A 25,997-nucleotide genomic window follows, 5' to 3' on the forward strand; every position below is an offset into this window, starting at 1 on the left:
GAATCATTCTGGGGGAGGTGGTGGCACATCAGTACTGTTACTTGACTCATAATCCGGAGACCCAGGTGAATGATCTGGGAACTTGGGTTCAAATCCCACCATGGTACATGGAGGAATTTGAATCCAGTAAAAATTGGAATGAAAAGTCAAATGATGACCATGAAACCATTGTCAGTTGTTGCAAAAAACCCATCTGGTTCCCTAATGTCCTTTTAGGGAAGGAAATCTGCTGTTCTAACCAGGTTGGCCTCCATGTGAATCCAAATCCAAATCAATGTGATTGATTCTCAACTGCCCTCTGAAATGGAGGGCAGCTAGGGACAGGAGATAAAAGCTGGTTCAGCCCATAAAATGAACATTTTAAAAGAAGCCAGTCAGACACCCAGCAAGTGCTTGAGCTCATTATCTCCCCATTCCCGTTTGGATTTTCCATCTCTTTCCCTAAGTAATCCTGCATCTGCCCTTGCTCCCCATCTTTCTGCAAGGTTATATCTTCTGCGTGACAAGTCTACAGATTCTTATGCTGGAACATAGCAATGTTTTTCATGGTTAAGACTCAGGCCAGAAACTCCAAGCTGTTTTATGAAGTTAGCACAGGCCCTTGGGTTTTACCTTTGATTTTAGCATTGGTGAGCATAAGGTGTTTCACTCCAGGTATGACTCAAGAGACCCACTAGGAAGCTTTTATCAGAACAAAGTTTATTTAAGTTTTAAGTTTATTTATTCATGTCACAAGTAGGCTTACATTAACACTGCAATCAAGTTACTGTAAAAATCCTCTAGTCACCACACTCTGGTGCCTGTTCAGTTACACCGAGGGAGAAATTAGCATGGCCAATGCACCTAACCAACATGTCTTTCGGACCGTGGGAGGAAACCAGAGCATCCACACAGAAATGGGGAGAGCGTGCAGACTTGCACAAAGAGTGGCCCAAGCCGGGAATCGAACCCGGGTCCCTGGCACTCTGAGGTATAAGTGCTAAACACTGTGCCGCTCACGTAGCATAACTTTTACCAGTTACAAGACTTAAACGTTACACAGTATAACTAATAACAGCTAGTTATCTCGGTTGTTCCAATGTAAAGCAATATCTCACAGACATACACCCTTCTCCAGCATTAGTTAACACAAAACAAGTATGGTTATGTGATGCCGGATTTCCAGCTGAGTAACATTTCTACACGGTGAACTTGGCAGCAGCTTTCAGGGAAGGATATATCTTTCAAACAGGGAAACATCAGAGGAGGTAAATCCAGACTCTGGCAGCTTCCAAAAAGAAGCCACCCAGACAACAGAACATCCAACTCCATAATTGGTGAAAGTTAAGCTGTGTGGGTGGCATGGTGGGACAGTGGTTCGCACTGCTGCCTCATAGCATCAGGTTCCCGGGTTCAATTCTGGTCTCGGGTTACTTTCTGTGTGGAGTTTGCATGTTCTTCTCGTGTCTGCGTGGGTTTCTTCCGGGTGCTCCAGTTTCTTTGCACAGTCCAAAGATGAGCCGGTTAGGTTGATTGGCCGTGCTAAATTGCCACTTACTATCAGGAGGACTAGCAGGTTAAATATGTGGGGTTATCGGGATAGGGCATGGGTTTGTGGTCGGTGCAGACTCAATGGGCTGAATGGCCTCCTTCTGCACTGCAGGGGTTCTGCGATTTTATGAACTGCAGTGAGGGGGCCAACACTGCTGTCTCTCTCAGCTTCAAGCAGATTCTGAAAACCGAAACTAAAACTAAAATGCTCTGAGAATAGTAGCAGTCAGAAGTCTGACAACACCAGGTTTATTTGTTAGGAAACTCACAAGCTTTCGAGGTTTGCCTCTTCGTCAGGTGAATGGAGAGTACTGGACAACCTGGTGTTGTCAGACTTCTTACTGTGTTTACCCCAGTTCAACGCCGGCATCTCCACATCAATAATAGCAGTCCCCAGTCACATCACTGACCTGGCAATTACCCGAAAACAAGCTCTACACACCAAAACACTATAACCACAGAACACTGCATTAGTTCAGATTAAAACAACCACGATGTTAATTATACTGCTTCAGTAACAATAAAAGACACCAGTTTATTTATTAGTGTCACAAGTAGGCTTACGTTAATGCTGCAATGAAGTTACTGTGAAAATCCCCTAGTCGCCACACTCTGGCGCCTGTTCAGGTACACTGAGGGAGAATCATATGCCAATGCACCTAACCAGCATGTTTTTCGGTATTACTTGACAAGCACATGGTCCTGTTGTTCGAGCTGATAAGAATACAGTAGCGTCAACAGAGGACACTCTGCTGTGTGCATTGTATTTAGGAAGACAAGGACTGAATCGATATTTCCAGGGACTTAGTACAAAAGACAGTTTGAAAATCATCATCTGAACATCAGGAAGCTGTTTTTTCTCTGTCAAGGATAAAACTTTCTGAAGATTTGATGCAATTCCAGCCGTTCCCTCTCCAACATGCCAAATAATCACTTGATTCTTTTTTTGAACATTCATTCAGGTGCCTATTGTGTACAGAAGATGTAATTACTTGGACTCCACTGGGACCCAACTAATCCACTTCCATGATTGCACGGGGGACAATGATACTGAGTCCCGTAATGTGACTCTGCTTCGCTCTTCAGTGTAGAAGGGATACAGCCCAGTGAGAGGATTGTGCATTGATAGGAAGTCACAGTGCAATCAGACTCATTAGACAACCTCCGTGAGAGACCACAGCAAATGGAGGAATGGAATGATCGCTCCAACATGCAGAAGGATGTGTATCTGCATCCAGTTAGAGTCCAATTTTTTTATAAAGTTAAATGTCAGGGCAGATGCTACATAACTTTTAAACTGTCATTTACCGGATCTCAGAGCACTCAGCTCTCAGATCATAGAATCTCTGCAGTACAGAAGGAGACCATTTGGCCCATTGAGTCCGTACTGCCTATAATCCCACCTGGGCCCTACTCCTGTAACCCCACACACTTACTCTGCTAATCCCCCTGTCACTAGGGTCGTTTAGCATGGCCAATCAACATAACCCACACATCCTTGGACTGTAGGAGGACACTGAAGCACCCAAAGGAAGCCCATGCAGACACTGGGAGAATGTGCAAACTCTACACAGACAGTGACCCGAGGCTGGAATTGAACCTGGGCACTGTGAGGCAGCAGTGGTAATCACAGTGCCACCGTGCCACTCTGTCATGAAGGCAGTCATTGCAGAGACCTCCTCTACCTCTTCAATGAACACCAATTGACAAAGAAAAGTGAAACTCCTTAGATTCAGCAGTGTACGTTATCCATCATACGACAGTACAATGGAGTGTTAAAGCTGCAGGAGAATAATCAATACAAAAATGAGCAATCACTTGTCTCTAAAAATGACCACTGAGGTTTCTGGGGGAATCTCACAGAAACTGATAAAATTCCAACAGGATTAGACAGAGTAGATTCAGAAAGAATGTGCCTGATTGGCCGGGGGAGTGGGGGGGGTCACTGGGGGATCAGTTTGAGGATAAAGGGTAAACCTTTCAGAACTGAGATGAAAGTTCTTCATCCAGAGAGTGTTGAATGTGTGGAGTTCACTACCACAGAAAGTAGTTGATGCCAAAATATTTATGTATTTAGATATAGCTCTTGAGACTAAAGGGAATATGGGAAGGAAAAGGGGGATCAGGATATTGAACTTGATGATCAGCCATGATCATAATGAAGGGCAGAGCAGGCTCAAAGGGCCAAATGGCCTCCTCCTGCTTCTAATTTCAATGTTTCTTTTGATCTTTGTAGGAATTTGATTGGCTATTTCAAATGGTTGTGAATGGCTGAAATCTCAATGTGCAATGTTGGTGAGGACACACTCTGTCAGTGTTAACATCCTTGTCTTCCCCACAAACCATTAAACCAGCTAACATCGCAGACAACACAATTCGTTACTCGCATCCTATGAGATGAACTTGTGACATGCTTGTGCCAAAACTGTTGCTGAGATTGAAGGTAGACGTTTCTTTTTCTGGAGAATGGCTGGAACATGGCATGCTCATTTTCCTGTAGAGCGCAAGGTCAATGTCTGAAAGGAGTATTTGGTATATATTTGAAATCTCACAACACCAGGTTAAAGTCCAAGAGGTTTATTTGGTATCACAAGCTTTCAGAGCGCTGCTCCTTCACCAGGTGAGCCACCTGATATTGTGAGACTTCTTACTGTGCTCACTCCAGTCCAACGCCAACATTGCCACATCATATATATTTGAAGGAATATTTAAAAGGAAAGCACAGGGCTGTGAGGAGACATACCAGTTTTTTAAAAGAGCTACGCGTTGCTCGAGTGAAAAGCTAGTATGGATACAATGGCCGGAATTCTACAGCCTTGTCAGCCCCAATTCTCCGTTGGCCTCGGGTGGGATCTTACAAGCCCCGGGTAGGCAAGGCAGTAAAATTCTGGCAGATGAGTCAATTGGCCTCCATTTGTCTTTTTTAGTTCCATATTTCTACTCTGTCTTTACTTTTGGAAAAATGCTTAGTCATCTCACAGAACATAGAATAGAATCATAGAATCCCTATGGTGTAGAAGTCGGCCATTCAGCCCATTGATCTTACACCGCCACGAATCCCACCTAGCCCTATTCCCGCCTATTTACCCTGCTATTCCCCCTGACACCTGGGGCAATTTAGCATGGCCAGTCAATCTAACCAACAGATCTTTGGACTGTGGGAGGAAACCCAAGGAAACTCATGCAGACATGGGGGGGAGTGTATAAATGGTGTTGGACTGGAGTAGACAAAGTAAGTAGTCTTACAACATCAGGTTAAAATCCAACAGGTTTATTTAGTAGCACGAGCTTTCAGAGCACTGCCCCTTCATCACTCACCTGCTGAATGAGCGCCGCTCCGAAAACTCATACTACCAAAATAAACCTAGTGTTCTAAGACCACTTACTGTCCACGCAGACAATCACCCAAAGCTGGAATTGAACCCAGGTCCCTGGTGCTGTGAGGGAGCAGTGCTGACCACTGTGCCACTGTGCTACCCACGAGTCTACCATTGTCATGTGTCTGAATGATATATCATTGACATTAGATTTCTCTTGGCCAATTCGCAGTCCAAACTTGAAGGGAACAGTGAATTCTAAGCTTGATTTTGTTTCTATTCCTGCACTACCTTTCTTAACATTAGCTTATCAGAACAGCACGGTCAGTATGATAGGAACTATGAGGGGAAGCTTCAAAAGATTGGAATTCATTGCTTTTAAACCACAGTCGGTTTTTTCCTTTAGGAAGCGCCATTTAATTAACACCAACTTGAGGAAGCAGAAGGAATCTTGGTTCAATTTCTCATCCAAATGTGGGCAGCACTATTATAGAGGCTGCATTATGATCTTTAATCCGGGAATGAAATATGTGAGCACAATCTACTGATTAATGAAGAGGCGGTGGCCTCGTGGTATTATCGCTAGACTATTCATCCAGAAACTCAGCTAATGTCCTGGGGACCTGGGTTCGAATCCTGCCACAGCAGGTTGTGGAATCAGAATTGAATACAAAATATCTGGAATTAAGAGTCTACCAACATCCGTGAAATCATTGTCAGATTGTCAGAAAAACCCATCTGATTCACTAGTGTCCTTTAGAGAAGGAAATCTGCCATCCTTACCCGGCCTAGTCTACACATGACTCCAGAATCACAGAAATTCATAGAATCCCTACAGTGCAGAAAGAGGCCATTCAGCCCATTGAGTCTGCACGAAAAACAATCCCACCCAAGCTCTATCCCCACAGCCCCATCCTGCTAATCCCCCTGACATTAAGGGGCAATTTAGCATGGCCAATCCACCTACCCTGCACATCTTTGGACTGTCAGAGGAAACCAGAGCATCCGAATAAAACCCACGCAGACACGGGGAGAATATGCAAACTCCACACAGACAGTCATAAGAACATAAGAAATAGGAGCAGGAGTAGGCCATATAGCCCTTCGAGCCTGCCCCGCCATTCAATAAGATCATGGCTGATCTGTCGTGGCTCAGTTCCACATTCCCGCCCTCTCCCCATAACCCTTAATCCCCTCTCTTATCAAAAACCCATCAACCTGCGTCTTAAAAATATTTAGCGCGGTAGCCTCCACCACTTCAACGGGCAGAGAATTCCAGAGATTCACCACCCTTTGAGTGAAGAAGTTCCTCCTCAACTCCGTTCTAAACCGCCCCCCCTTTATCTTGAGGCAATGCCCCCTAGTCCTACTGTCCTTTCTGAGCGGGAAGAGTCTCTCCACCTCTATCCTATCCATCCCATTCATCATCTTATACGTCTCAATGAGATCTCCCCTCATTCTTCTAAACTCTAACGAGTACAAGCCTAGTTTATTCAGCCTCTCCTCATAGCTCAACCCCCTCAACTCCGGCATCAGCCTAATAAACCTCCTCTGCACTCCCTCCAAGGCCAAAATATCCTTGCGTAAGTACGGCGCCCAAAACTGCACACAGTACTCCAGCTGCGGCCTCACCAATGCCCTATACAGCCGCAGCAAGACCTCCCTACTTTTATATTCAATCCCCCTCGCTATGAAGGCCAGCATCGGCCAAGGCTGGAATTGAACCTGGTCCCCGGTGCTGTGAGGCAGCAGTGCTAACCACCGTGCCACCCACAACAATGTGGCTGACTCTCAACTGCCTTCGGGCAGTAGGGATGCACAATAAATGCTGGCCAGCCAGCGACAGCCATGCCCCACGAATGAATGAAATAATTTCAGAGACACCAGTATTACCAATTAGAATTCAGAACTGGACAAGACTGATTATGCACAGCTTCATGCTTGTTAATTTTGTGCCTGTGTAATGTATTCAAGACGTGGCTAGATAAAGCACTTTGGCGAATGGGATCAAAGGTCATAAGGAGAAAGCAGGATTAGGTTGTTGAATTGGATGATCAGCCATGATCGTGATGAAGTCCAAATGGCCTCCTCCTACTCCTTTCTTCTATATTTTTATGTTTCTAAGTTCCCCCCCAAATTAAATAATTTACTTACTTTTATGCTATATCTGACCCTCATTACGTTCAAATCTTAAATCCCCACACTCCCACCTAGGCCCTGTCTCCATAGCTCAATGCATTTACTCTAGCTAGTTCCCCTGACACCAAGGAGCATGGTTGATCCACCTAACCTGCACATCTTTGAATTGTGGGAGGAAACCAAAGCACACAGAGAAAACCCACGGGGGAACATGCAGACTCCGTACAGCTGGGAATCGAACCTGGGTCCCCGGCACTGTGAGGCAGCAATACTAACCACCGTGCCACTGTGCTGCCCTCACATATTACCCTCATGTTACCCTACTGGGCAGCATGGTAGTACAGTGGTTAGCACTGCTGCTTCACAGCTCCAAGGACCTGGGTTTGACTTCCGGCTTGGGTCACTGTCTGTGTGGAGTTTGCACATTCTCCTCGTGACTGCTGGGTTTCCTCCGGGTGCTCCGGTTTCCTCCACTGTCCAAAGATGTGCGGGTTAGGTTAATTGCCTCTTAGTGTCCCGGGTTGTGTAGATTAGAGGGATTAGCTGGTAATATGGGTATAGGGCCTGGGTGGGATTGTGGTTGGTGCAGACTTGATGGGCTGAATGGCCTCTTTCTGCACTGTCGGGTTTCTATGATTTCTATGATTTATTTTCTTAAATGTAAATGCACCAATCAGACACAAGGACTGGTGAAATAATAAGGTGTGTTCAGTAGTTGAAGGTAATACCATACACATATAATTTTTTGACAGTCCACACTGGCACGATTTTCCTGACCTGCTGCAGTGAATGGAGATTTGGCCTGGTGTCAGATTCCCTGACTTCGCTGCGGTGGGAGCATGGTGTGAATGACCAGTAAGATCATGTCCCTTATTCAATGGGTAGCTGGGAGTACATCCCTGACCTCAACCACTGCTGCTGGCTCTGAGTCATGAGACTACTATGTCAAATCCTGTCAACAAGGTGATGATTGACAGCAGTTTAAGGCATGCTCCTTCAAAGATATGTGCACATTATATCACAACAGCATACAACCCACACATATCTGGGCTCAATTCCCCACCCTTCAGGACTACTCACATGTATTCAGGACTGACGTACAAGGGGAGATTGAGTTGGTTAGGTTTGTATTCAATAGAGTTCAGAAGAATGAGAGGACATGGAATCATGGATATAAATTGTCCCTTGGTAAGATGGGTTCATGAAGGGAAGGTCATATTTAGCTAATTTGGTGGAATTCTTTGAGAAAATTCCACATGCAGTAGACATTTGGAAACCTGTGGCTGTGGTGTATCTGGACTTCCAGAAGGCATTTGACAAAGTGCCGCTCCAAAGACTGCTACGTAAGATAAAGGTACACAGTGTTACGGGTAATATATTAGCATGGATAGAGGGTCAGTTAACTAACAGAATGCAAAGACTGGGAGTAAATGGGTGTTTTCCTGGTTGGCTATCAGTGACTAGTAGTATGCCTCAGGGATCAGAGTTGGGACCGCAATTGTTTATGATTTACACAGATGATTTGGAGTTGGGGACTAAGTGTAGTGTGTCAAAATTCGCAGATGACACTAAAATGGGTGGCAGAGCAAAACACGCAGAGGATGCTGAAAGTCTGCAAAGGGATATAGATAGTCTAAGTGAGTGGGTGAGGGTTTGGCAGATGGAGTACAATGTTGGTAAATGTGATGTTATCCATTTTGGTAGGAATAACATCAAAATGGACTATTATTTAAGTGGTAAAAAATTGCAGCATGCTGCTGTGCAGAGGGATCTGGGTGTCCTTGTGCAAGAATCACAAGGAGTTGGCTTGCAGGTGCAACAGGTAATTAAGAAGGCAAATGGAATTTTGTCCTTCATTGCGAGAGGGATGGAATTTAAAAACAGCGAGGTTATGTTGAAGCTGTATAAGGTGCTGGTGACGCCACACCTGGAGTACTGTGTACAGTTTTAGTCTCCTTACTTGAGAAAGGATATACTGGCACTGGAGGGGGTGCAGAGGAGATTCACTAGGTTGATTCTGGAATTGAGAAGGTTGGCTTATGAGGAGAGAGTGAGTACATTGTGGCTATACTCATTGGAATTCAGAAGAATGAGGGAAGATCTTATAGAAACATATAAGACTATGAAGGGAATAGATAAGATAGAAGCAGGGAAGTTGTTTCCACTGGTGGGTGAAACTAGAACTAGGGGGCATGGCCTCAAAATAAAGAGAAGCAGACTTAGGATTGAGTTGAGGAGGAACTTCTTCACACAAAGGGTTGTGAATCTGTGGAGTTCCCTGCCCAGTGAAGCAGTTGAGGCCGCCTGATTGAGTGTTTGTAAGGCAAGGATTGATAAATTTTTGAACAGTAAAGGAATTAAGGGTTATGGTGAGTGGGTGGGTAAGTGAAGTTGAGTCCACAAAAAGACCAGCTATAGTGCTACTGAATGGCAGAGCAGGTTTGAGGGGCCAGATGGCCGACTCCGGCTCCTAGTTCTTTGGAAACCTATAGTGCAGAAAGTGGCCATTCAGCCCATCAAGTCTGCACTGACCACAATCCCACCCAGGCCCTATCCCCATAACCCTATGCATTTACCCTAGCTTCTCTCCCTGACACTAAGGGGCAATTTAGCATGGTGAATCCACCTAACCGTATATCTTTGGCCTGTGGGAGGAAACCAGAGCACTCAGAGGAAACCCACACAGACACGGGGAGAACGGGCAAACTCCTCAGAGAGATGACCCAGGCCAGGAATTGAACCTGGTCCCTGGAGTGGTCAGACAGCAATGCTAACCACTGTGCCAATATCTCATAGAAACCTGTAAAACTTCCCATGGAAAAATATAAAATTCTAACAGTGCTAGCCAGGGTAACTGTGAAAGATATTCCCCCAATGGTGGGGCATGTCCAGAACCAGGGATCATCGTCTATGACTAAGGGTAAACATTGTAGGACTGAGATGAAGAGAACTTTCTTCACCCCAGAGAGTGATCAGTCTGTGGAACTCGCTGCGACAGAAAGCAATTGAGGTCGAAACACTGTGGGTGGGATTTTACAGCCATGCTCGCCCCAAAACCGGAAAATCCTGCCCAAGGTCAAGAGACCTTTGCATGTGCCCACCACCCCCCCCACCCCGCTACAATTCTCGTGGTGGGTGGGACAGGAAAATTCCGCATTGTGTGTTTTCAAGAAGCAGTTAGCAATAGCACTTGAGGTGAAGAAGATCAAAGGATATGGGGGGGGAAGGCAGGATCAGGCTATTGAGTTGGATGATCAGCCATGATCATAATGAATGGTGGAGCAGGCTCGAAGGGCTAAATGGCCTACTCCTGCTCCTATCTTCCATGCACATTGGCCCACTCTTGTGAACAAGGCCTTTACTTTGTCTGAGCCGTGGAAACAAATCATCTGCCTTGAGCAGGTAGTATGAGGTACTGGATGATAGACAGGAAGGCTTGAAAGTGATGAAGAAATCTTGCCTTCAGTTGGAAGCGGGGAGCAGAGTAATATCACTCTTCAGGTTGTCATCAATAAGGAGCAGGAAGCGAGCAGCCGTCTTTGTGATAACATTATTATTTTAAATGTTTGCAAATTTTCATTAAATGAAAAAAAAACCCTGGCCTTAAGATACATGAAGAGTATATATTATGGAATATGTATTAATTATGTTAATGAGAAGTAATTTATGTATGCAAATTAGCCTAATTAAAACACAGGCTGTCCTATAATTCAAAGGCAAACTCATTATTGAGTGATTTAAAAATAAAACCCAGATCCCAACTCTATAAATTACTTCAAACCATAGAAGCGTGCCATGGGATACTCACAACTTTGTACCACAAGCACACACCTGGGCACTTTTACCTCTCATCAAGTCCAGGACATGATCATAAGTCTTTTGTACCAAACGAGCTCCGACGAAAGCTGCAGGAGTTCAAATTCCGGGGATTCCCTGGCTCACAAATGATCTGAGAAAGCATGTGGGGAAACCCTCGAAGATGTCTCGGTTGCCATTTTGGAATTCTCCCAGTTCCTGTGCTCCAAGTAGTCTGCCTGACAGGGTTTTCCTCTCATCTTCACTGTCTAGAAATCATTTTCTGTCTCCAACTCCTTCCTTCTCAAAATTCTGAAGTTGTTTTTTGTACCCTCCTCAGAAATCCCTCTCCTGCTATGGGACAGCCCGATAGCACAGTGGTTAGCACTGCTGCCTCAAAGCACCAGGGACCTGGGTTTGACTCCTGGCCTGGGTCATTGTCTGTGCAGAGTCTGCACGTTCTCCCAGTATCTGCGTGGGTTACCTCTGGGTGCTCCAGTTTCCTCCCACAGTCCAAACAAGTGGCTTCAATTTTTTTCTCTAAGCTGGGTTCCAAATGGTTGAATATTCCGCCATTGCCTTTGGCAGCTTCTGTGCTGCTTTTCCCACCCGATGTCAACCTGTTCTGATGTGGGAGGAAATCCCCAGCCTTTGGATATCTTTACGGCAGAGCCACATAGATTCCAGGTCAGCAAGGATGTGAAAGATTATTGGGAATAAGCGGTAATGTGAAGTTGAGGTTACAATCATATCGTCATAATTTTACTGAATGGCGAAGGGGCTGGAAGGGTTGCCGAACCTATTAATTTGTGTGTTCATATGCTGAAAGCTAGCATGTTGGCTATGAAATACTAGGTGATGTTCTACCTAGTACTACATAAATCCAAATTATTTCCTCCTGTGTGTGTATGTGTGTGTGTGCATGTATGCGTATGCATGTGTGTGTGCACATATACATGTGTGTGTGCATATGCTTGTGTGCATTTGCATGTGAGTGTGCACATGTGTCTGTGAGCATATACATATGTGTGTGTGTATGTGTGTACATATACGTGTGTGTGTGTACATGCATGCATTTACATGTGTGCGTGGGTATATGTGTGTGTGTATGCATATGCATGTGTGTGGATGTGTATGTATGTGTTTGCGTGTGTGTATGTGTGTGTGTGTGTCAAAACCATGTTATCAAGCCTATACAACCAGGTTGAATCTTGCCTCATTTGACATTCATATAAACGGGCTACCAACAATTGGCATTGGGTAGTGAAAGGGAGCAGGATGATTAATCCAATTACTCTCTTCCCAACCCCTGGCATTCAGAACAATTCTTAGCTGACATCAGGGACTGGGGACACTGACTGGGGGTGGGGCTGCATTGCCCCAATGCTCGAGAGGCCTCAGTAACACGAGCTGTCCGATCACATGCTACAGCGTCCAGTACCCCCAAACCTCAGGTCCATATCGCCCACACCCAAGAGCAACAGTCTGCAATGTGCAAGTTGAGGCCAAGTGCGGAATAGTTAGCAATGCAGCTTGTGGGATTACTAAGCACCAAGCTCATTAATATCCCAACACACCACCCTCCAGGCAGCACCAAGAATCAAAGCAAGAGGCTGACATCTGCAAATTTATTACACCATCACGTTGCAAATCATAAAATTGCCTCAATTTAATTCATTCTTGTTTTAAAGGTCAGGGTATGAGGATTACAATCACAGTGTGATTCGAAAGAGAAAGAGAAGGAATGATTAGTGACGACAACAGTATTCATCTTAATCCCTCTTCTGCTTTCCTGCAGTTTCTCACTACCCCCTCCCTCCCCTCCATCCAGTGTAATCGCAGATGTTTGCCTCAGTTTATCACTTGTAAATCGCAGGCTTGTAACAATGCCTTTTGTTTCCCAGGCATTGAGACTCCAGGCCTTGCCTCTCGCATCCTACAAATCCGCTGGATTCATGGAGGCCGAGCTCTCGACTATTAAAAGGAGCCTCGGGCAAATTGATTGGAGTTTTTGCAAGTCCTTGTTCTTTCACACTCTCGGCAAATTCCTCCCGGCTGCAGGGACTAACTTTGCGCACAGCCGGATTCCACAACGCAGGTAACCGGTTAAACTGATTCAGGTGTTAATGTGCATGGAGACACACCATTCAGCCCATCTAAATAGTGATGGCGTTTTCCTTCCCATGAGCCTGGCATTCTAACCCTATGCTCCTGCTCAATGCTTTATCATAAACTAACGGGGAAGGCGATAGCCTAGTGGTATTATCGCTAAACTATTAATTCAAAAACTTAGCTAACGTTCTGGGGACCCGAGTTCGAATCCCGCCACGGGATTTACCAACCTCAAACTGCCCTTGAGAAGGTGATGGTGAGCCGCATCCTTGAACCGTTGCAGTCCCTGGGGTGTAGATACACCCACAGGTAGTTTCAGGATTTTCACCCATAAGCTTAAAGCGTTCTTGTGTTCCTTCAGCCAGATGAACTCTCATGTGCACAGTGTGCTGACAGGTAAGGGGAAGTAATAGCCCAGTGGTATTATCACTAGATTATTAATCCAGAAACCAGCTAATATTCTGCGGACCCAGGTTCGAATCCCGCCATGGCAGTTGGTGGAATTTGAATTCAATACAAAAAATCTGGAATTAAGAATCTGCTGATGACCACAAAACCATTGTCGATTGTCAGAAAAACCCATCTGGTTCACGAATGTCCTTTAGAGAAGGAAATCTGCCGTCCTTACCTGGTCTGGCCTACATGTGATTCCAGAGCCACAGCAACGTGGTTGACTCTCAACTGCGCTCGGGCAACGAGGGATGGGCAATAAATACTGGCCAGTCAGCAATGCCCATGTTCCACGAATGAACAAAAAAAAATCACTATCTCTGTTTTCAGAAATATTTTCATTCACAGGGGTTTGAAAATTAGGAAGTTCAGGAGGTAAGGTAGTCATCTAAAACAGAAGCTCCCTGAGCCTGCTCCACCATTCAATAAGATCATGGCTGACTGTTTTGTGTTGAGTTCCACTTTCTTCCATCTACCCCCCACCCCCTCCCAATAACATTTGATTCCATTACCAAACGAGAATCTCTTTACCTCCTCCTGCGAAAAGTCTTTTCACACAATGTTTTAGAGACTGGCCAAGAACACTGAAAAGTGGGATTCATCTGTCAGAAAGGGGAGGTTTAACTGCACCTCATAGAAAGAGGCCATTCGGCCTATCATGCCTGCGGCTCTGCCAACAGTAATGGTTGTCCACACACCGTGACTGGGAGAGAGCAAAAGGGCAAGGGACTAATCAACCAGCAGAAAAGACTAACAAATATAACCTTTCTAGAGCTGTTATTATTGTGAAAAATCAGATTGAAATTCAGCAAGTGCCACAGCATTCTGTCAATCCTATTGAGTGATGACTCAGTAATATGGTGCAGGATATAAATTGAGACTCTGGGACCTCTTGTTGACAATCAGCCCCCGATTCTGTTGGATATTCAGACCTTATGAGTATTTTAAAAGCCTGTTATCTTTACAGAAGAATAAATTGTGAAGGTCTGAGTTTTACTGAAACATTGAACTACCACTTGGCTGGGAACTCAGTCCTGGCACGGGAACCTCAGGAGAATGGCAGAAACAAGCTCGGGACAACCTCAAAGCAGCCCAGGAGAGGTCAAACATACCCATTGACTTATGGAAGAAAAGCAAATTACTGCTGATGCTGGAATCTGAAACCAAAAGAGAAAATGCTGGAAAATCTCAGCAGGTCTGGAAGCAATAAGGCATAGGAGCAGAATTAGGCCACTCGGCCCATCAAGTTTACCCCTCCATTCAATCATGACTGATATTTTTCTCATCCCCATTCTCCTGCCTTTTCCCCATAACTCCTGATCCCCTTATTAATCAAGAATCTATCTCTCTCTGTCTTAAAGACACTCAGTTACCCGGCCTCCACAGCCTTCTGCTGCAAAGAGTTCCACAGATTCACCACTCTCTGGCTGAAGAAGTCCTCCTCATCTCTGTTTTAAAGGATTGTCCCTTTTGCCTGAGTTTGTGCCCTCTTGTTCTAATCTTTCCTACTTGTGGAAACATCCTCTTCACTTCCACTCTATCCAGGCTTCACAGCATCCTGTAAGTTTCAAGAAAAGAGCTATCAAAGGGCAGTCTGGACTGGACATGTCAGCTCTTTTCTCTCTACTCACAGATGCTGCCAGACCTGCTGTGATTTTTCAGCATTTTCTCTTTTGTGGGGAGCCTGGCTAGCTTGTGACAGACCAATATGGAGAATGTTTACTCAGGAAGGCACCAAACGCACCGAGAGACACTGGTGGGAGCAAGGTCGAGACATCAAAGGAAACCACACAAACTACCAAACACCCTGTCCCCCCCCACAGCCCCGCAGATATCAACTGCCCCATGTGTATCTTCAGATTGTACATTGGACTAATCAGCGATTTCAGAACCATCAAACAAAATCACCCTCAATCGTGAGGGACAATGTAAGAAGAAGAGACTCCGAGTGCTGTATATATGGATCTACATAAAATATGAATCGATATTACGTAGACATATTTCCTCTAGTCCTGTGCAGGACAATGGACATCTTTCACCGGCAAAAAAAAAGTACAAAAAAATGACACAAAGACCTAAGGTCACGTACCAACTGACTCAAGAACAGCTTCTTCCCTGCTACCATCAGACTTTAGAATGAACTTACTTTGCATTAAGCTGACGTTTATCTACACCCTAGCTATGATGAATACTACATTCTGCACTCTTTCCTTTCCTTCTTTATGTACAGTATGCTTTGTCTGTATAGTGCGCAAGAACAATACTTCTCACTCATAAGTGTAACAATAATAAATCAAATCCAATCAAATTACTGCCGAGATAAGATATTTGGACCAGCACTTGAAATACCACAACATTCAAGGATATGGGGCAAGCGAAGGAAATGGGATTAGGGCACCCTTCTTGGTAATTATTGTTGGTGCAGACTCGATAGGCCAAAGGAACTTTTCTGCATTGTATGGCTCCATGACTGATTGACAAAGATGTGTTTTATCATACACCTTTACTCAGTTTAACAGTTCTTCCATCTGTCGTGTCATCACAGGCTCCATTTCACTTTTTAAATATTTTGGATTTAAACTCTGGTCCTGATTTTCTGTAATTCTGCTCCTACCCATGGGCCACACAGGTAATGGGTGTCAAAATTGTGCAACCGGCAGTTTTATTATACAGAATAACTTTATCACAGGGAGTATTGATATTTAGGAGAGTATTTTGGTGTAATGGAAGAGTCTGACTACACTGAGCAGAGTCACTTGATTATGGCAACACCCGTTGACTTAACCAATAAAAACCCTCACATACAGTGATCTTGACAACAGAGTCCTCAACAATGGCAGCACTTGACAACGGTTACCCTTGGCAACAGCATCCTTCCACCGTTGCATACAATAACACCAAACCTTGATTGCGCCTGTACACATTAACAACAGTGACCTTGGCAACGGCAGCAACCCTTAGTGACAGCGACCACACTACCGTCCTCCCACACACCATTTACAGACGGAGCTTAAATGAACAGCTGGTAGCTCAGGTAACAGGAAACCACACCCCATTCCTTCAGAATAATAGTACCATACATTAGCAAGCTGAAATGTTGGCAGGAATGATGAAGCAGATTCTCAGAGAAGCAAAGCTCTTTTGTTTTTACTCGTTCATGGGACATGGGCGCTGCTGGCTGGACAACATTTATTGCCCATCCCTTGTTGCCCCTGGAGGGCAGTTGAGAGTCAACCACATTGCCGTGGCTTTGGAGTCACATGTAGGACAGACCAGGTAAGATTTCCTTCCCGAAAAGACATTAGTGAACCCAGATGGGTTTTTCTGACAATTGACAATGGTTTCCTGGTCATCAGTAGATTCGTAATTCCAGATATTTTTGATTGAATTCAAGTTCCACCATCTGCCATGGTGGGATTTGAACCAGGTCCCCAGAACATTAGCTGAATTTCTGGATTAATATCCCATCAATAATACCACTGGGCCATCGCCTCCCTTTGCAGTTTTCACTGCACTATCCCTATTTATTTATTAGTCACAAATAAGGCTTGCATGAAGCTACTGTGAAATTCCCCTAGGCCACAGTCCGGCGCCTGTTCGGGTCAACGCACCTAACTAACACATCTTTCAGACTGTGGGAGGAAACCGGAGCACCCGGAGGAAAGCCATGTGGAGAACGGGCAAACTCAACACAGACAGTGACCCAAGCCGGGAATCAAACCCGGGTCCCTGGTGCTGTAAGGTAGCAGTGCTAACCACTGTGCCACCCTTCCGATATCTGGGGCAACTGACTGACATCTGCCTCCTTCCCACATGTCTTTCTGTGCACAACCCTGAATCACTATATCAGGGGAAAGCAACAGAGTCTGTGTCTTGCCGTCGTCCAACCAACATCACTGCGACAGATTATCCAGTCATTACCCAGCTCATAATGGCTGAAATTGTAGATAATTTGGCAGTTGCCTTTCGTACATTTCTCAAGCGATTACTTTTCACGATAGTTCATTGACTGTAGGCGGCCTTGGGACATTCCAGGCAAATTTCCCATCCCGCCTGCCACAGGAATCGTAGCGGGTGGGGGTGTGGGAGGAGGGGGATGTGGGGGCAGGGATGGGGATATGTGGACCATGCAAAGGTCCTTTGGCCTTGGGTCTGACTTTCTGGTCTTGGGGGCGAGCATGGCCGGAAAATCCCGCCCTTCGTGTTTGTGAACGGCGCCACACAAATGCAAGTCTTTTCTTTCTCTCACCTGGTGGATGCCAATGGAGTGGACATGAGTGACGTTCCAATCGACATCAGGGAGCGGGGACCCCGAACCGTTACAGGTCACCACCGCGTCCTCTCCCGCTTTCACGGACAGGTTACTGTGACTCACGCTGATCTCCGGCAATTCTGCACAGCAGGACAAAACAAGAACCCATCAGTCTCACATCCTAACCTCACAGATTTGACAGATTTGTGCCCACAGCAGCAGAAGGCTGTGAAAACGGAGATTAAAGCAGGAAGCAAAATGTATCGACAAAATTATTGCTTTAGCCCTGTCAGAAGCTTGTGTCTCGGAAAGAAGCTGCTGGAAGCTGTACAATAAGATTACCCCCTCGTAACATTCTAAACTAAAACCTGGGATTCAGTCAGTTAACCTAATTGACAGGTTAGAGGGACAGAACACCAGAATAGTGCTTGGATTGGACAGCGTATAGTCCAGAACACCAATCATGAAAGAGATGTTTCAGCATTCACCATGCTTGGAATATCAAATGTGTCAGTGTTAAATCACGGATCAAATATAAGATCATTACCCACTGGCTGGTCAAAGCATAGGCTTGGTTTGGAGACAAATCTGGACAGCAATAGCTTAATAAAGGGCACTCAGTAGCAAGTGAGAAGGGGCAGCTCCCACTCACTCATCACAGAATGTTGCAACACAAGGAGAAGGCCATCCAACCCATCGCATTCATACTGTTCCCTATGAAAGAGCCTCCTGTTAGCCCCACTCGCTATTCCTTCCCCATATTCCTTTATTCGTGGTCGTGAAGGAAGCCGAGTCTATTGATATTGTCTGCACATCGTGCTGCCTCGGGAAAGCAGCCAGCATAATCAAGGACCCCCATGAACCCCGGGCGCACTCTCTTCCACCTTCTTCCGTCGGGAAAAAGATACAAAGTCTGAAAACGCATACCAATCAACTCAAGAGCAGCTTCTTCCCTGCTGCCATTGACTTTTGAATGGAACTATCTCACACTAAATTGATCTTTCTCTGCACCCTAGCTATGACTGTAACATTACATTTTGCACTCTCTCCTTTCCTTCTCTCTGGACAGAATGCATTGTCTGTATAGTGCACAAGAAACAATACTTTTCACTAATACATGTAACAATAATAAATCAAATCAAATCAATTTCAAATATTTGTCCACTCTCCTTTTAAAAACTATTATGCATTTTGCTGCTGGAACTTTCCATTTCTACACTATCTAAAATATGACAACATAAAACTAGGAAGAGGAGTAGGCCCCAAGCCTGATCCACCATTAAGTTGATGGTTGATCTGATTTGACCTCAACTCCACTTTCCTGCCTGTGGCCCATAAATAACACAAGAAATAAACAAGAAATAATTCTTCCAGTCCTGCCTGTCATCGCTCCAGTGAATTTTATGTCCTCCAGTTATGACAATCTCAGTGACAAGTGGAAACAGCTTTTCCCGGCTTACTTCATCAAAGTCCTTCAAATTTTCCAAATCTCTATTAGATTCTCTCAGCCTTGACATCACCCTAATGGACCTCTTCACCCTCTCCATTATGTTGACATCTTTTCAAAAGCAAGGCTTGCAAAACTGGGTGCAATATTCTCCCCACGGCCTTAAACAATAATTTGTCTTGGTTTAGCAAGTCCTCTTTGCTTTTGTACTCCATGTTTTGGTGATTTAAAACTGAGAATCGCTATGCTTTTTTTAAATTTAAGAACTGTTTTATCACTTTATTTCCCTACGTTCAAAGATCTTTTTATCTGAACCATTAATTTATCTGATCCTTTGTTAAAGTGTTACCATTTAGCCTAAAATGTGTTGCTGATTTCCCCATTTATTTCTTTGATGCATATAACACACAGGCAACCATTTTATCCATTGTTCCTATACAGTCCCACTCAAAGGTCCATCATTTAATTCTTTCCCCCTTTTCTTCCCCAAAGGCAAATATTTCCTTTTCACGTATTTATCTAGCCTCCATTTCGAACTTGCTACTTAGACTTTCATGGACTTTTGAGAAGTTCCACATAAAAGACTTTAATCTCCATGGCTCAGTTGGCTACACGTTTGCCTCATAGTCGGTTGTTCTGGGTTGATTCCTGTCCAGTATCCGTTAGTTTCATAGAAGTTATGGAATCATAGAATCACTGCAGTGCAGAAGAGGCCATTCAACCCATCAATTCTGCACTGACTCTCTGACAGAATATCTTACCCAGGCCCTCTCCCCCACCCTATCGCTGTAACCCCTGGTGTATGTTTTATATGGAGAGATGGTGACATTCTGGTATTTCCATTGGACTAGTAACCTAGAGTCCCTGGGGACCCAGGTTTAAATGCCACCATGACTGATTTAAATAAAGGTCTAATGATGACCATGAATCGATTGTCGTAAAAACCCATCTGGTTCACTAATGCTGAGGAAATCTGCTGTCGTTACACTTGGCTCCAGATCCAGAGCAATGTGGTTGACTCTTAGCTGCCCTCTGAAATGGCTCAGCAAGGCACTCAGTTCAAGGGCAACTAGGGATTGTTGTTGGCCTTGCTGGCGATATCCACATGACATAAAATAACTTCAAAAAAAGATTTAAGAGCAATGCAGAGGTTGCACTTGTTTCTAAGTGTGCAGGTTTTATTTAAAAAATATCTATGCAATGACAAAATGTCTGCAACAATGCTTGGTGTGTGCTCAGAGTCCACATCCAGGCCTAACCAGGCCAGCACGGTGAACATCAATCAGCAGACACACATAATCAAACACTGAACAACTGAACACGACAAAATCCACTCTGAAGACTTTGAGCACAGTGTTCTCGGCTGACACTCCATTGCAGTACCGAGTAATTCGCTCAGATAAGACATCAAATCAAATTTCCTCTCAGGTGCACAGGAAGACCCTATAGCATTGTTTCAAAGAGCAGGCAAGCTGTCCTGACCAATATTTATCCATCACTCACTAATACACATGATCCATTTCTTTCCGTGGCAGTTTGCCATGTGTAAATACACAGGCATGTTTCCTGCAACACAGCAGTGATGACACTTCAATAGTACTATGGCTCTAAGGTATATCAAGGCATCCAGAGGTTGTGAAAGATGCTATATAAACGTAGAATTATATCATTTATAATTTCCTTCTTTCTTCTGCTTTTTTTAATTCATTCTTGGGACATGGGCGTCACTAGCTGGCCAGCACTTATTGCCTATCCCTAGTTGCCCTTGATCTAAGGACAGTTAAGAGTCAACCACATTGCTGTGGCTCTGGAGTAACATGTAGGCCAAACCAGAAAAAAAACAGCCGATTTCCTTTCCTAAAGGACATTAGTGAAGCAGATGTGTTTTTCCGAAAATCAACAATGGTTTCACGGTCATCAGTCAATTCTTAATTCCAGATTTTTTTAGAACATAGAACAGTACAGCACAGCACAGGCCCTTCGGCCCTCGATGTTGCGCTGAGCTACTGAATTTTTATTGAATTCAAATTTCACCATCTACCATGGCAGGATTCGAACCCTCTCTAGAATGTTAACTGAGTTTCTGGATTGATAGCCTCGCAATATTACCACCATTGCCTCCCCTTTTTATGATGTAGAGATGCCAGTGTTAGACCAGGGTGGACACAGTAAGATTCCTCACAACGCCAGGTTAAAATCCAACAAGTTTATTTGGAATCACGAGCCTTCGGAGCACTGCTCCTTCCCCAGGTAAATCTAAATCCAAGGCAAACCAGAGCCGATGATAAGGCTGGATAAGATTTTCATCACAGAATCAGAAACAAACGTAACCTTTGAGCGGTGTAACGCTGGATTAAGAAACATGTTGAGTGTTAAACACAGTCATTGCTTAAACCCCTAGTGATCGCCAATATTAATGTGTGCAAACAACATAAACAAAAATAGACAACAGTGGGGACCATGTCTGCAGTTAAAAGACTTGCAGAAGAATTTTGATCAGCTATGCAAATCAGTTATGCAGATACCGTCTGCATACTCTTGTTAATTCAAAGTTGCTTAATTTGAATAATTCATCAATTCAAATTGAAAACCGTGGAAAAAAATCCCCTGTGCTGTTTCCTTAAAAGGCTTTAATTTCAACTTGTGGATAATTTAATCCTACTTGGAGTGCAAAGTGAGTGGATTGTATTTAGGCCAGTTATATCAGCACCACAGCCCAATAATCATTGCCTTTTCGTAGTATTTCTATTGTGTTCTACAGTTTTCTCAGGGACTTAGCTACAGAATCCCTACAATGCAGAAAGAGGCTATTTGGCCATTTGAGTCTGCACCAACCACAATCCAATCCAGGCCCTGTTCTTGTAACCCCATGTATTTACCCCATTAATCCCTGATTCATTTAGCATAGCTAACCTATACATCTTTGGGCTGTAGGAAGAAACTGCAGCACCTGGAGGAGGGAGGGAGGCAGCAGACAGGAAATTATAAGCTGCTTAGGTTGGCTTCGGTCATTGGCAAGATTTTAGAGTCCATCAGTAAAGCTCAAATCGCGGAGTGCTTGGAAGTGCATGATAAAATCAGACTGAGTCAGCACAGCTCTGTCAAGGAGAGGTCATGTCTGACAAATCTGTTACAGTTCTTTGAGGAGGTAACAAGGAAGTTAGATAAAGGAGAACCAGTGGACATGATTCATTTAGATTTCCAGAAGGTATTTGACAGGAGGCCGCATAGGAGACAGCGAAATAAGTTAAGAGCCCATGGTGTTAAGGGTAAGATCCTGGCATGGATAAAGGGTTGGCTGACTGGCAGAAGGCAGAGATCGGGGTTAAGGGGTCCTTTTCAGGATGGCAGCTAGTGATAAGTGGTGTGCCTCAGGGGTCGGTGCTGGGACCACAACTTTTCACAGTACACATTAACGATTTGGAAGAAGGAACTGAAGGCACTGTTGCTAAGTTTGCAGATTATCAAAGATATGTAGCAGGGCAGGTAGTTTCAAGGAAGCAGAGGGGCTGCAGAAGGACTTGAACAGGTTCGGAGAGTGGGCAAAGAAGTGGCAGATGGAATACAATGTGGAAAAGTGTGAATTTATGAAATTTGGAAAGAGGAATGGAGGCACAGACTGAACGGGGAATTGCTTAGGAAATCAGAAACAGAGAGATTTGGGAATCCTTGTTCAAAATTCTCTTAAGGTTAATGTGCAGCTTCGGAAGGGAAATGTAACGATAGCATTTGTGTCAAGAGGGTTAGAATACAGGAGCAGGGATGGACTTCTGAGGCTGGTCAGACCCCATTTGCAGTATTGTGAGCAGTTTTGGGCCTTGTACCTGAGGAAGGATGTGCTGGCCTTGGAAAGGATCCAAAGGAGGTTGACAAGAGTGATCCCAGGAATGAAAAGTTAGTCGTATGAAGACCTTGTCATATCCTTTCACTGTTTGGAAGTCCTGGGACATTGAGTCAGGTCCTGATTGGTTGTATTTTGCCCTGTAAGGGGTCCCACACATTGTATAACTCTGTCTTTGTTATCCTATGGAGGAGGATGTGCTCTATGGTGCCAAGGTGGCATGGTGGCACAGTGGTTAGCACTGCTGCTTCTTATAGCTTTATCCTGTTATCCTGATATCCTGAGATCACCCCCCCTCCTCTTTCTGGTATCCTTCCATTATCCATATGAAAAGAGACGCTGATTACAGTGGTTAATAATCTGAAGCATTTGAATGTGTATTTTGCTGGTCTTTTCTGTGCAAATATGTGGAATAATGACCACTCTGCATTGTGCTAGATTTTGGAGAGTTGTTCTGTCTTTTGTGGTAAAATGGAAGATGGGAAATCCTCAATAAAAACATTCATTAAAAAAAAACACACACAGAGGGTCTCAGATTCCTCCTCACCCCTTTGTGCGTTTTTTAAATAATATTGACTGAAGAATAAACCTTGACCATGACACCAGCACAGTGACACAGTGGTTAGCACTGCTGCCTCACAGCGCCAGGGACCTACTCGATTCCGATCTTGGGTGACGATCTGGGAGGAGTTTGCACTTTTTCCCCGTGTCTGCGTGGGTTTCCGGGTGCTCTGGTTTCCTCCCACTGTCCAAAGATGTGCAGGTTAGGTTGATTGGCTTGTTTCCTTAATCCCATGTATTTAACCCTGCTAATACCCCTGACACTCAGGGATAATTTATCATGGCCAATCAACCTAACCTGCACATCTTTGGACTCTGGGAGGAAACCAGAGCACCCAGAGGAAACCCACACAGACACTGGGAGAACATGCAAACTCCACCCAGATCGTCACCCAAGATCTGAATCGAGCTGGCGCTGTGAGGCAGCAGTGCTAACCACTGTGTCACTGTGCTGCCTCTTAGCCGTAAGGCAGCCATGGTCCTTTTGCCAAGGAGAGGAGGGGAGTTCCCACTGGTGTCACGGTCAAGGTTTATTCTTCAGTCAATATTATTTAAAAAATGCACAAAGGGGTGAGGAGGAATCTGAGACCCTCTGTGTGTGTGTTTTTTTTTAATGAATGTTTTTTTTGAGGATTTCCCATCTTCCATTTTACCACAAAAGACAGAACAACTCTCCAAAATCTAGCACAATGCAAAGTGGTCATTATTCCACATAAGGAGGCCATTCAGCCTGTCGAGTCTGCACTGACAATAATCCCACCCAGGCCCTATCCCATCACTCCACAAATTTACCCCACTGATCCTGCTAACCTAGACATCCCAGGGCACTAAGGGGCAATTTAGCACATCGAAAGCACATCCAAAGGCACTACATAAATGTAATTTCTTTATTTTCTATCTCTCACAATGCCTGGTGGCAGGAACTGGTGCTCCCTCCCCAGGACAATATGAAGAGGGTGGTGGTCCATTTTCTAGGCCTCTTTCTCTTCTTTATATACGCCCAGAATGCACTAGCAAGCAATGCCAGCTCCCCAGGTGGATTCTCCTGCATGGAATTTAGTTCACACATTTGCCAAAAACTAATCCTGCCTGTTCGTATTTCTTGAGCCGTTTCCTGCTTTTTCCATTCAGGAAGGATTCTCTCTGGATGATACTTACCGCACTGTGTGATGTTCATGTGGGACAGGAGGATGTTGGAACTTTCTGTCTTACAATACAGTTGCTGTCGCTCCAGCTGTGCCTCTCCTGCCACTTGCCACAGCTGGATCCAGCGGATTTCGCAGCTGCAGTTGAATAGGTTTCCAACCAAGATACTGGAAAGTCAGAAAAAAAAGAGAACCAAGTGTTAGTCCAGAGGAATAAATCTTCAAGGTAAATCTTACTGTTGTATTTGTTCCTGAATACAAGTCTCATGGAGTAGGTTTCCTGTGGACTCAAAGGCAAGATGTGGAGATGCCGGTGTTGGACTGGGGTAAACACAGTAAGAAGTCTGAAAACACCAGGTTTAAGTCCAACCGATTTATTTGATAGTAAACACACAAGCTTTCGAGGTTTCCCTCTTCACCTGACGAAGAGGCAAACCTCGAAAGCTTGTGAATTTACTATCAAATAAATTGGTTGGATTTAAACCTGATGTTGTCAGACTTCTTCCTGACTCAAAGACAAGCCAGGAGGGTGGGATTAGCAGCTTTCTCACAGCCAGAGTGATCTCACTGTCAATCTCCCTCGGCTCACAGTGGGTGCCTTTGGTCACTGAACCAGGTTCTGCACAGATGCCACTGAGATTGGGGCAGCACGGTGGCACAGTGGTTAGCACTGCTGCCTCACTGCGCCAGGGATCCAGGTTCAATTCCAGCCTCGGGTCACTGTCTGTGTGGAGTTTGCATGTTCCCCCTGTGTCTGTGTGGGTTCCCTCCGGGTGCTCCGGTTTCCTCCCACAGTCCAATGATGTGTAGGTTAGTTTGATTGGCTATGTTAAATTAACCCTAGTGTCAGGGATTAGCAGAGTAAATGTATGGGGTTATGGGAATAGGGCCTGGATGGGATTCTGGTTAGTACAGACTTGATGGATTGAATGGCCTCCTTCTGCACTATAGGGATTCTATGATGATTAGTGACTCTGTGGTGAGGAGTTATAGGCGAAAAGCTTAAATTGAATGCAGCAGAGTTTTCCTGTGAATTGAACACAGCACAGTTCTCTCAGAAGCTGCTGTGAAGATGTTTCAGTGCAGTGCCCATATTTACAAATTGGTGTCACAAATAAGCTGACCAAGGGACAGGGGGTTGAAAATTCTGATGTCCACAAGGTGGTCGCTGTAAGAGCAGGTGGGGCTGTTTGGATAGTCTAACCATGTGGGCGTACCCTGTTGGTAATTAATCATTATAACTGGACAATAATATGGAGGGTGTAACTGATTAACTATATAACATGATGTAAGTGAAGTACAGTAAGAAATCTTACAACACCAAGTTAAAGTCCAACAGGTTCATTTGGTTGCAAAAGCTTTGTGAAGTAATCAGAGCTATTAGTTGTAATTAGATATCAATGACTGC

At 44.6% G+C, this 25,997-nt stretch overlaps 1 protein-coding gene across 1 annotated transcript in view; it reads right to left on the bottom strand.

The window, feature by feature from the left end:
* LOC145359671 (NT-3 growth factor receptor-like) overlaps positions 1-25,997 on the bottom strand; it is a 760,567-nt gene that overhangs the window by 377,097 nt on the left and 357,473 nt on the right. Inside the window, exons 5-6 of the mRNA XM_080214410.1 lie at positions 24,603-24,757; positions 17,593-17,735 (exon numbers count right to left, since the gene is read on the bottom strand). Of these exons, the coding sequence (XP_080070536.1) occupies positions 17,593-17,735; positions 24,603-24,757 (298 nt within the window). The remainder of the gene's footprint in view (positions 1-17,592; positions 17,736-24,602; positions 24,758-25,997) is intronic.

The sequence above is a fragment of the Carcharhinus amblyrhynchos genome, chromosome 28 (assembly GCF_965287045.1).
Source record: "Carcharhinus amblyrhynchos chromosome 28, sCarAmb.v2.hapA, whole genome shotgun sequence".
Lineage (NCBI taxonomy): Eukaryota > Metazoa > Chordata > Chondrichthyes > Carcharhiniformes > Carcharhinidae > Carcharhinus > Carcharhinus amblyrhynchos.